At 46.8% G+C, this 12,569-nt stretch overlaps 1 protein-coding gene and 1 non-coding gene across 6 annotated transcripts in view; both read left to right on the top strand.

Annotated features, from left to right (window-relative positions):
- The window catches only part of LOC141148421 (uncharacterized), a 35,905-nt gene that overhangs the window by 5,954 nt on the left and 17,382 nt on the right, over positions 1-12,569 (top strand). The window contains exon 1 of one of the 5 annotated variants that reach the window (XM_073635916.1): positions 9,081-9,153. The exons of the other annotated variants lie outside the window; for them this stretch is intronic. Coding sequence (XP_073492017.1) covers positions 9,147-9,153 — 7 coding nt within the window. The 5' untranslated portion in view covers positions 9,081-9,146. Of the gene's footprint in view, positions 1-9,080; positions 9,154-12,569 lie in introns of those variants that run through there. 5 annotated transcript variants of the gene reach the window in all.
- Positions 6,934-7,005, top strand: TRNAC-GCA (transfer RNA cysteine (anticodon GCA)). The gene has a single exon. It is a non-coding gene; the product is annotated as a tRNA-Cys (tRNA).

Here is a 12,569-nt window from a genome sequence, read left to right as displayed (position 1 = left end):
CCCGTACTCAGGAGAAGCAACAGAATGTATTTTGGGGTGTAATTTCACATATTCCCATGGCATGTTTGAGCAATAAATCATTTAGTGACAACTTTGTGCAAAAAAAAAAAAAAAAATTGTCCCTTTCCCGCAACTTGTGTCACAATATAAAATATTCCATGGACTCGACATGCCTCTCAGCAAATAGCTTGGGGTGTCTACTTTCCAAAATGGGGTCATTTGGGGGGGGTTTGAACTGTCCTGGCATTTTATGCACAACATTTAGAAGCTTATGTCACACATCACCCACTCTTCTAACCACTTGAAGACAAAGCCCTTTCTGACACTTTTTGATTACATGAAAAAATTATTTTTTTTTGCAAGAGAATTACTTTGAACCCCCACACATTATATATTTTTTTTAAGTCAAATGCTCTACAGATTAAAATGGGGGGTGTTTAATTTTTTTTCACACAGTATTTGCGCAGCGATTTTTCAAACGCATTTTTTGGGGAAAAAACACACTTTTTTAAATTTTAATGCACTAAAACACACTATATTGCCCAAATGTTTGATGAAATAAAAAAGATGATTTTAGGCCGAGTACATGGATACCAAACATGACATGCTTTACAATTGCACACAAACGTGCAGTGGCGACAAACTAAATACATTTTTAAAAGCCTTTAAAAGCCTTTACAGGTTACCACTTTAGATTTACAGAGGAGGTCTACTGCTAAAATTACTGCCCTCGATCTGACCTTCGTGGTGATACCTCACATGCATGGTGCAATTGCTGTTTACATTTGATGCCAGACTGACGCTTGCGTTCGCCTTAGCGCAAGAGCAGGGGGGACAGGGGTGCTTTTTTTTTTTTTTTTTTTTTTTTTTATTATTTTTTTGCTTTTTTATCTTATTTTTAAACTGTTCCTTTCATTTTTTTTTTTAAAATCATTTTTATTGTTATCTCAGGGAATGTAAATATTCCCTATGATAGCAATAGGTAGTGACAGGTACTCTTTTTTGAAAAAATTGGGGTCTATTAGACCCTAGATCTCTCCTCTGCCCTCAAAGCATCTGACCACACCAAGATCGGTGTGATAAAATGCTTTCCCAATTTCCCAATGGCGCTGTTTACATCCGGCGAAATCTAAGTCACAAAATGCTCTTAGCTTCTGGTTTCTTAGGTCATAGAGATGTTTGGAGCCACTCTGGTCTCTGATCAGCTCTATGGTCAGCTGGCTGAATCACCGGCTGCATTCTCAGATTCCCTGTTGAGAAAGGAGAGCCAGAGAAAAACACGGAAGATGGTGGGGGGGGGGGGCCATTCCCTCCCACTGCTTGTAAAAGCAGTCTAGAGGCTAATTAGCCGCTAGGATTGCTTTTACATAAAAGCCGACCGCTGGCTGAAAAGAATGATACCAAGATGATACCTAAACCTGCAGGCATCATTCTGGTATAACCACTCAAAGTCGTGAATGGCGTACCTGAAGACAAAAAATGGTTAACAATAAAGCACAGTAAATGGTAAATTATAAAAAATTGCATACCTGAAAAGCAAACATGATAAAACATAATAACAATAAAACATTGCAGAATAGAATACAGTAAAAAAGAGCAGAACAATAGAGAGAGAATAGAGAGAGAGAGAACAATAAAATGACAACTATTTTTTTTAATTTTATATTTTTGTATGTGTTTTTTTTTTTTACACTTTTTTTTGTAACTGTAACTTTTATAACTGTAACCGGTTCCAGGTTCGGGTCTCTCAAATTGCGATGGCATCTTGGGAGACCCTGTGAAAGTGTGCCTAGTCTGTGCAATGCTGTACCCTACGCTAATACTCAACTAGTGTATGGTAGCGTCCAAAACATTCACCAATGCAAAGACCAGGATTGTCAGGACAGGAGGGACAATAATAGAGGGTGTCACGCCTATATCTGCACTTGCTGCAGACACAACATCATTTTTGGGGGGTTTGTTGGGTAGGGGTACTCGGGAGGACATAAAGAAAATGCCTCTCATGCAGCCGACTGCATTTGGTTGGGGATGTGAATGGGGGAAGTACGGGCGCTGCAGAAGCGGTGGGTTCCCAATTATTAGGATTGGCGAATGCAGCAGGAAGGGCATTATGGGCACGACGGGCCTGTGTTTGTCTTTTTGGTGACAGCGGGACACTACTTGTGCTTGCCACCTCACCAGCTTGAACTGCACTTATGGGACTCGCCACGTCACCAAGTGTTACTGCAGTGCTGGTTTGACTACGACCGGAGTGTACTAGGCCGCTGGTGCTTGCCAGTTCACCAAAACGCTACCAAAAAAACTGTTAGCGATCGCAGGGATCAGGCCTGACTCTGCGAACGCTGCAGTTATGTGTTTAGTGTTTTGTAAGTGACAGTGATCGATCGATACTGCACTTGGGTGGGCTGGGCTGGGCCGGGCGGAGGGGCAAAATGCAGGTGCTAGCAGGTATCTGGGCTGATCCCGCTAACACTGTGTTTTTGGGAACCCTAAACTGCTGGGGACACTAGTATAGATCTGATCGGATCAGATATTGATCCGTTCAGATACTATACCACTAAGGGAGGCGTATGCTACATGCGTGAGTGTTAGCAGTACTGGCGCTAATCTGACGCTGCCTGGGGCAACGCATATCACCGCCGGGCGATCGGGGGGCTAAACCTTTATTCGGTAATAAACGGCGGGTGCCCTGACACTATAAAAAATAAACGAACTAACCAGCGTCACCCGTAACGGTTATACGGTGATCAGTGGTGAAAGGGTTAACTAGGGGGCAATCAAGGGGTTAAAACATTTATTCGGTAGTATATGGGGGTCCCTGTCACTATAAAACGCTGACGGCGAACCTAAATATTTACCTCCCTAACTAGCGTCACCAGTGACACTAATACAGCGATCAGAAAAATGATCGCTTAGTGACACTGGTGACAGGGGGTGATCAAGGGGTTAAATCTTTATTAGGGGGGGTTAGGGGGGTACCCTAGACCTAAAGGGGGCTAACAGTAACTGTCCTAACACTGTAACTGTCACAAACTGACACCAATGCAGTAATCAGAAAAAAAAAAATACTGCTTGGTGTCAGTGTGACAGGGAGGGGGGAGGGGTGATCGGGGGGGCGATCGGGGGGGGGGAGTCGGGGGTGTAATGTGTGCCTGGCACGTTCTACTGTATGTGTGTGTAGTGTTTTGTGCACTCACTCAGATGTCTTCTCTCCTCGGCGCTGGAACGGAAACTGCCGAGCCGAGGAGAGATGACATCACATCCTCTGCCTGTGTGTACTACACACAGGCAGGGGAGGATTCCCATTGGCTGGGAGCGATCGCGAGGGGGGGGCCACGATCGGATGGCCTCCCCCTCGCCTCTCAACACTCCCAGACAAATGCCGACCGCCGCTGGCACCGGGGGGGGGGTCCGATCGGACCCCCCGCCCGCGGGAGGCAGATCACGTATGGGTACGTGATTCTGCCTGCCCGTGCCATTCTGCTGACGTATATCGTCGTTAGGCGGTCGGCAAGTGGTTAACCACTTGCCACCCAGGCCAATTCTCTCCGACATGTAAAAATCATAATTTTTTTGCTAGAAAATTACCTAGAACCCCACAACATTATATATGTTTTTTTTAGCAAAGACCCTAGAGAATAAAATGGCGGTTGTTGCAACTTTTTCGAACGCGTTTTTTTTTTGGGAAAGAAACAGTTTTGTGCTTTAAAAAAAAACAAAACAGTAAAGTTAGCCCAATGTTTTTGCATGTTGTGAAAGATGAAGTTACGCCGAGTAAATAGATACCTAACATGTCACGCTTCAAAATTGCACATGCTCGTGGAATGGCGCCAAAGTTCGGTACTTAAAAATCCCCATAGGCGACGCTTGAAATTTTTTTACTGGTTACATGTTTTGAGTTACAGAGGAGGTCTAGGGACAAAATTATTGTTCTTGCTCCAATGTTCGCGTCAAAACCTCACATGTATGGTTTGAACACCATTTTCATATGTGGGCGGGACTTACGTATGCTTTCACTTCTGCGTGCGAGCACACGGGGACAGGGGCGCTTTAAAATTTTTTTTTTTTTTTATTGTTAATTATACTTTCTTTTTTTTTTTATTTTGACACTTTTTTGAAAAAAAATTTTTTTGATCACTTTTATTTCTATTACAAGGAATGTAAACATCCCCTGTAATAGGAATATGGCATGACAGGTCCTCTTTACAGTGAGATATGGGGTCAATAAGACCTCACATATCACCTCTAGGCTGGGAAGCCTGAAATAAAAAAAAAAAAAAAAACGATCACGGCTTCCCAGCTGAAGCGGTGCCGTTTTTTTTAATGCAGAGGCCGGGCGTGACATCATAACACCGGGCTAGGCCTCCGACGATCATAGAGACTCCGGCGACCATCTGGTCCACCAGAAATCTCTATGATCAACATCCGGGGCTGGCGGATCCGTTCTCCAACTCACCGATCATAGCGGTGAGTCGGTAGAAGCACTGGAGGGTGGCGGGAAGGGGGGGGGTGTCCCCTCTCGCCTCCTGTAAGAGCGATCAAGCGGTGGAACAGCCGCTATGATCATTCTTATGGTGTAGGGAATCGTCGGCTGAAAACGGCAATATCTGAATGATGTCTGTAGCTACAGGCATCATTCAGATATCCCCGAACAAAGTCCATCACGTCATATGACGGCAGGCGGGAGTGAGGCGGTAAAAAAAAAACTGAAAATTGTATCAAATTTGTCAAGTTTGTCACATATTCAAGGTAGGCAGTGGCGGCTGGTGCTAAACTTTTTTTGGGGGGGCGGCAAACAAACCCCCCCCCCCCAGGTGCGCACTCAACCCTCCATGGCACAGTCCCTCCTGCACACAACCTCTCTGCAGCTTCCTCAGCTTCTCCTCCTGGCCAACCCGATCCCCCTCCTGTCCTGATTGGCCAAGAGGAGAAGCTGGAAGACGATAGCAAATATTGATTCGCCAGAAGTGCGCCCCGAGCCCAACCTGTTTGAAGCCAATTAGAGCCTCCGGCTTTAATCACGTGGCTTGAAAAAAAGAATGAGGAGTCCGGCGCCCTCGCATGCAAACTAGGGGGGCGGCTCCCCTGCGCCCCTAATGGACTGGCCGCTCCTGGTGGTAGGGGTTGGAATCAGACGCCACTGTTGTCACAGAGCCATGTTTTGGGCCTGAAGATTAGGTAAACCCCCAACCGTGGAGGATATAATAGTAGTCATTGCCATTTTCTTATGCCATACAATGGAGGCACAACTGTTTATTAAACTCAAATTTTTAATATACACTAAATTGTATGTGTATTGGTGCATACACATGCAATATATTATCTAATTTTTTTTGGTAAAAGAGACAAGAATGCAATAATAAATACCAAACATGTCAAGCCGTAACCACCTGCGGACCACCCAATTGTAAAAATACTGCCAGCAGGGCAGCCGCTCTGCATCGGATCATGTACATGAACATGATCTGGCATTTCCGGGTAGGGGGCGCGCGCATGCCCCTGCCGCCCGATCTGTGCTGTCATTCGGTACAGCACAAGTCGGTAAGCAGGTCCCAGCCAATGATTTATGGCTGGGACCTGCTGATCGGCTTAGCGAATCACAGCACAGAGCCCTGTGTTTACTAACAATAAACAAACAACACAGGGCTTTCTGTACACGGAGCAGAGATGTGGCTGTTTTTCCTGCCTGCAAAGCAGGCATATCCAATCTACCACCTCCCGTCCGCGCTATAGGCGAAAGACGGCTGCAGTGCGGATCTAATTTGTCGGGAGGGCGTCCATAGACGTCCTCCTGTGCTCGAGCGGCCTGCGCGCCCCCTGCAGGGCATGCGCAGCGCGCTCTGTGATCCTCGAGTCTATGAGACTCGGCTGATCACAGATCGGAGTAAGGGGTCGATCCCGACCCCTTACCACGTGATCAGCTGTCAGCCAATGACAGCTGATCATGTGATGTAAACAGAGCCGGTAATCAGCTATTTTTTCTCCTCACGCTGATCACTGGCGGCTGTGAGAGGGACATCAGTCCTGATCGTGGAGAGCCTCTGCAGAGGCTTCTGTGCCACCTACCAGTGCCCACCAGCTCCACCTACTAGTGCCCACAGTACCACCCATCAGTGCCCACAGTGCCACCTATAAATGTCACCAATCAGTGCCTCATCACCAGTGCTGCCTATCAATACAACCTATCAGTGCCCATCAGTGACATCTATCAGTGCCACCCATCAGTTCCACTTATCAGGGCCCATCAGTGACGTCTTATCTATGCCTATCAGTGTCGCCTTATCTGTGCCCATCAGTGCAGCCCATTAGTGCCCATCAGTGCAAAATTATACGTTTGCAAAATTTTATAACAAACTATGAAACATGTTTTTGTTTTTTGTTTTCAAAAATTTCTGCCCTTTTTTGTTTGTTTAGCAAAAAATAAAAACCCAAGTGGTGATTAAATACCACCAAAAGAAAGCTCTATTTGTGTGAAAAAAAATGATAACAATTTCATTTGGGTACAGTGCTGCATGACCGCGTGATTGTCATTCAAAGTGTGACAGCGCTGAAAGCTAAAATTTGGTCTGGGCAGGAGGGGGGTTTAGGTGCCCGGTAAGCAAGAGGTTAAAAGATGTAAAAAAATCAAATTTCTTCATCAATTTAGGCCAATATGTATTCTGCTACATATTTTTGGCCCAAAAAAATAGCAATAAGTGTCTATTGATTGATTTGCGCAAACAATATAGCGTTTACAAACTATGCGATATTTTTTATTTATTTTTTTATCTTTACTAGTAATGGCGGCGATCAGTGACTTATAGCGGGACTGCGATATTTCGGTGGACAATTCAGACAGCTAACTGACACTTTTTTGGGGGACCAGTGCCACTAATACAGTGATCAGCACTAAAAAATATGCACTGTCACTGTACCAATGACACTGGCAGGTAAGGGGGTATAGCTCAGTGGTAGAGCATTCGACTGCAGATCGAGAGGTCCCTGGTTCAAATCCGGGTGCCCCCTTCAAGATTTTAGACTTTTTTTTTCTAATATAAATGTACAGAATGGAGACCCCCTTCCATCTAAGGTTAAAATCCGGGTGCCCCCTTGTGACGTTTGGATGCTTTTGTCTCTAAATGTATAATAAATGATAACATTTCCTCTCACTACATACTCCCAGCATAGTAACAGAGCTGCCAAAGGCAGCTCTTGGTCCTTACTAATGATTGGGAGTGGGCAGGACCAGCTTTCAAACATGTGACCACTGTGACAGCCAATCACAGCAGTCATGTGATCGGCTAAACCTTCCTGTTCCCCTGCCTGCAGACCTTGTTAAAGAGGAAGTAAACTTGTTTTCCTGGCTGTTACCTATAAGTAGTGTAAATATCGCCTAAACTTGCACCGTTTAAGAGATATTTACATTACATGCAGCTAGGGTCGCCACTTTTTCTTCAAGCCAAACCCGAACACTTTAGCGGCGCACAGAAATTTTTTTTTTCCTATACATTGTAGGATTGTAACAGACCTAGGAGTTCTCAGGGCACTCCAAAGAGAATAGTAATGTGGCACGCATAGTGCCCCCTCACCTTTCTATCAGCCCCTGTTCTGAGCCACATTCCTGTCTGAATTTTGTGTCTGGGTTTCAGGTGGACTGAAACCTGGACACATAATTCAAAATCCGGACTGTCCGGGTGGACAGGTGGCAACCCTACATGCAGCCAGTGACATGACTGGCACATGCACTCTGAAGGAACGGCCACCTGTGCCATTCTTGTCACCTATCAGTGCCACCTACCAGTGCCCATCAGTGCCGCCTCATCAGTGCCTATGAATACCCATCTGTGCTGCCTCATCAGTGCCCATCAGTGCTGCCTATCAGTGCCACCTACCAGTGCCCATCACTGCCATCTATCAGTGCCCATCAGTGCTGCTTATCAATGCAGCCTCATCAGTGCCCACCAGCGTCGCCTCATCAATGCCTATCAATGCCCATCTGTGCCACCTCATCAGTGCCGCCTATCGGTGCCCATCAGTGCCGCCTATCGGTGCCCATCAGTGCCGCCTCATCAGTGCCTATGAATACCCATCTGTGCTGCCTCATCAGTGCCCATCAGTGCTGCCTTTCAGTGCCACCTACCAGTGCCCATCACTGCCATCTATCAGTGCCCATTAGTGCTGCTTATCAGTGCCCACCAGTGTCGCCTCATCAATGCCTATCAATTCCCATCTGTGCCGCCTCATCAGTGCCCATCAGTGCTGCCTATCAGTGCCGCCTACCAGTACCCATCACTGCCATCTATCAGTGCCCATCAGTGCTGCTTATCAATGCAGCCTCATTCAGTGCCCACCAGTGTCGCCTCATCAATGCCTATCAATGCCCATCTGTGCCGCCTCATCAGTGCCACCTATCGGCGCCCATCAGTGAAGGAGAAAACAGACCTGTTTGCAACATTTTATAACAAACTATGAAAACGTTTTTTTGTCTTTTTAATTCTCGGTCTTTATTCATTTATTTAGCAAAAAATAAAAAACCCAGCGGTGATCAAATACCACCAAAAGAAAGCTCTATTTGTGTGAAAAGAGATAATAAAAATGTCATTTGGGTACAGTGTCGTATGACCGCGTGATTGTCATGCAAAGTGCGACAGCGCTGAATGCTGAACATTGGCCTGGGCAGGAGGGGGGGGGTATAAGTGCCCGGTAGACAAGGGGTTAAGGATACAAACTAGAACAGAGTATATTCTTTTAAACCAGAGTTCAGTGTCACTTCAACTTGTAGAGAACATCATGTATAGAATTTTCTGATGATTTGTGATCCTAAAGATCCTCCTCCAGTCCTCCAGACCAGTGTTTCTCAACTCCAGTCCTCAAGGCGCCCCAACAGGTCATGTTTTCAGGATTTCCCTTAGATGAAACAGCTGTGGTAATTACTAAGGTAGTGAAATTGATCAAATCACCTGTGCAAAATAATGGAAAGCCTGAAAACATGACCTGTTGGGGCGCCTTGAGGACTGGAGTTGAGAAACACTGCTCCAGACTATTGTTGGTTGTCAGGCAGTGAAATAGTTAACCTTCCCTTCTCTCCGCCCCCTTCCCATGACTCCATGGTTTTCAGTTTGGAAACAACTTCCTGTTCTTGCACAATATCTGTCCTTATGTGACCCATGGCTGGTAGATATACAATGACTATTACTGAATGATTGTGCATTTTATAGGCTGAATTATTCTGGGAGAGATCAGACAATTCTGCTCTGTAATGTCATGCGGGAAAAAAAAAAAAAGGTATAGCGCAAATCGCCGTCATTGTACGTCGGTACTTTGGCGCTAAATACCGGGGTTATGGCAGCAGCTAGCTGGTATTTTCAACAAGCGAGCGGCTGCCTTTCAGATAAAAGTGGTCTCCGTGGCTCCATAACATTGAATAGCGGAAGCGACATCAAACGTCACTTCCGCCCAATGGTTTTAAAGGGGACATTTTTTCATTTATTTTTTTCAAATGACATTTATTTATTGCAATTAAGTGTAAAAAAAAAAGACATTTCATTATATTTTATTGCATTTTAGTGTAAAAAAAAGACATTTCATTATATTTTATTGCATTTTAGTGTAAAAAAAAGACATTTCATTATATTTTATTGCATTTTAGTGTAAAAAAAAGAAATTTCATTATATTTTATTGCATTTTAGTGTAAAAAAATACTTTTCCTGTCGCATCATGGCAGCATACACGTTGGGTTGTGACTCCGCCCCCACAACCTGATAGGACCACATAGCTATAAATTAGTGAGTAGACACCCGTCCCAGTATTCTCTTATTTTTCCTCACCTGTCAGGACCACACGGATCAGCACCCCCTTACTGCTTCGCCCCAGCCAGGTTCTAGCCTCTCCTGGGTGGAAGTCCTTCTTGTACAGCCTCTAAACGAGCTAAATGGAAGGAGCCCCACTCTGGTGAACTCAGGGGCACTCTCTCTTCTCACTCAGCTGTCTGACCACGATATAAGCCTTAAACAGGCTTCATGTGCAGCAGCCCACATAAAGCCTTAAACAGGCTTGCTGGAGGAATGGCCAGGGAATCTTCGGTTTGGCCTCATGAAATAAGCCTTAAACAGGCTTAGTTGTGTGCAGCGGTCTCCCCCCCCCACCTCCTCCCCCTCCTTTTTCCCGTCATACCAGTGGTTTCTGCCTGTCTGCTGGACTCTGTTGTCCTCCAGTGGGTGCCGAGCGTCCTCGGCGTTCTCGCACATGCGCGGTGCGTCTTTCGGTGCTACTGCGCATGCGCGAGCGTCCGATGGCGGCGATTTTAAAAGCCCAGCATCAGCTGTGATTGCTGCTGATGGATGACTGCACTGAGACAGTTTGTTTTTCCCTGTAAAACGCTCTACTAAGGTATGTGGCTGCCCTTTATTCAGCTATTAGCCTAGGAACCTTGCTCCCTCTGCATAGCTCTTCTTGTTTTTACCTGCAGGTTTCCAGTCCACTCCCTCTCTATGGAGACCGCTGCCCCAGTAGATCACCGCCAGCCTAATAGGTAAGGGGGGGGGGAAGACAAGGGTAAGTAGTGAAGATTGAAAAAGAGAGCACTACTAATGCTGCCTAAATTGGTCAGCCCTACCAGGTCCTCAAGAACGTCTGCTTCAAGACAAAGAGAGTCCTCGCACAGGAGAAGTCGCTCCAGACACAGACGGAGCCATTCCTACCATAGGAGAAGCCGCTCGAGAGGAAGCCGCAGAAGAAGCCACTCTAGGTCGCATTCTAGACATGGTCGATCCCGCCATAGAAGGTCGTCTTCACGCAGACATCGTTCCCCTGCACGCCATTCCCGTCCTGCGGGGAACGCATGCTGGATTTGCGGCGCGACGGCTCTCCTGGATAAAATGGCCTGCCAAAAATGCCTGGAGGAGGCCACAAGAGAAAGAGCCTCGGAGACCGGAGATTCCGCTGGGGCCTTAGCCCCCCAGGCCTCGATACCAGACGTGGATTTCTCCACCACTACCTCTCCAGCCCGGGCCAGCACATCAAGGGAGCAAGACTCTCTGTCTGATAATGAGGGTCTGGAGGTATCGGCCGGATTCGATTTCTGTCTGATAGAGCCGTTTGTCAAATCGGTTAAAGAGGGGATAGGATGGGAGGAACCCCAGGAAGCTCAACCGAAGCAAAGGAACTATTTTCCTCAACTTAAAAAGGATCCAGAAGCTTTACCGTTCATAGACGAACTGGAGGACCTAATTAAAGAAGAATGGCAAAGGCCAGAAAAAAAGTCTAGTCTGAATAACTTCTAAAACTATACCCACTCAAGGAGCCTAAAGTGAACCCTCTGGTGTCTCCTCCGGTAGTAGACGCATCTTTGATGCGCCTAGCCAGGCATGTTACCCTCCCGTTAGAAGACGCGGTAACATTTAGGGATGTGCTCGACAGGAAGATCGACACGGCACTCAAGCGGGCTTACCTGTCGGCAGGAGGCACCTGCAAGCCTGCGATAGCACTCGCAGCAGTAGGAAGAGCCATCTCGAGTTGGTCTACAAGCACAGAGAAGCTTGTATTGGAGGGTGCAGACCAAGAAAAAATAGTGAAAGCGTTGCAAGAGCTAAGCTTGGCAGGTGACTTCGTGGCAGAGGCTTCGGTCGACACCATCAGGTCTGCGTCAAAATCTATGCTGGCCTCAGTAACGGCCAGAAGAGCATTATGGCTGAAACCCTGGACGGCAGACCCAGCCTCCAAGTCTAATTGGTGCCGTATCCCGTTCGACGGAGAACATCTCTTCGGAACAAAATTGGACACAACCATCTCCAAGGTAACTGGTGGCAAGTCTGGGCTCATCCCATCGGACAGGAGGCCCAAGCAGCAGAGACCTCCTCCCTTTAAGCGAAACCTCCCAGAGAGGTATAGGGACGCGAAAGCGTACAGACCGGGGAAGGAGTACCGAAGGAGCTGGAAGAACCCTCAACCCTCCTTTATGAAATTCCAGAAGCCTAAGACTCCTGCTTCCAGTGACCAGTAGCCTTTTTGAAGGTGCGCCCGTCCGGCCAGCGGTAGTGGGAGCAAGACTCTCCAGTTTCAAGCTGGTCTGGGCGGAGACCATAAGGGATACCTGGACCCTGGCCACTGTCAGTTTCGGCCACAGGTGGTCCTTCAAAAACCGACCCCCAAGGGATCAATTCTGTCCAACCCATATCCTCCATCCTCTGTCCCCATATTCCTCCATCTCGGGAAAAAAGGTTGTCTCTACTGAACTACATTCAAGATCTTCTCCAAAAACGAGCAATAATAGAGGTCCCACCAGCACAACGAGGCAGGGCATTCTATTCTCCACTATTCCTCGTCAAGAAGAAGTCAGGGGACTTTCGACCGGTTCTAGACCTAAAGAACCTCAACAAGTCCATCAGTGTGGAGTCATTCAGGATGGAGAGCTTGCAGTCTATCCTCCAGGCCATAAATCTGGGAGACTGGATGCTCTCCATAGATCTCCAGGACGCCTACCTGCACATTCCAATCCACGTGGCATTCCAGAAATTCCTGCGATTCTCGGTGGGTCAGGGGCACTTCCAGTTTCAAAGCCTTCCTTTCGGGATCTCAACAGCCCCCAGAA

This window comes from Aquarana catesbeiana, linkage group LG06 (genome assembly GCF_042186555.1).
Source record: "Aquarana catesbeiana isolate 2022-GZ linkage group LG06, ASM4218655v1, whole genome shotgun sequence".
NCBI classification, from domain to species: domain Eukaryota; kingdom Metazoa; phylum Chordata; class Amphibia; order Anura; family Ranidae; genus Aquarana; species Aquarana catesbeiana.
Note: the sequence above shows the minus strand (reverse complement) of the source record. Positions and strands in the feature narration are given on the sequence as shown.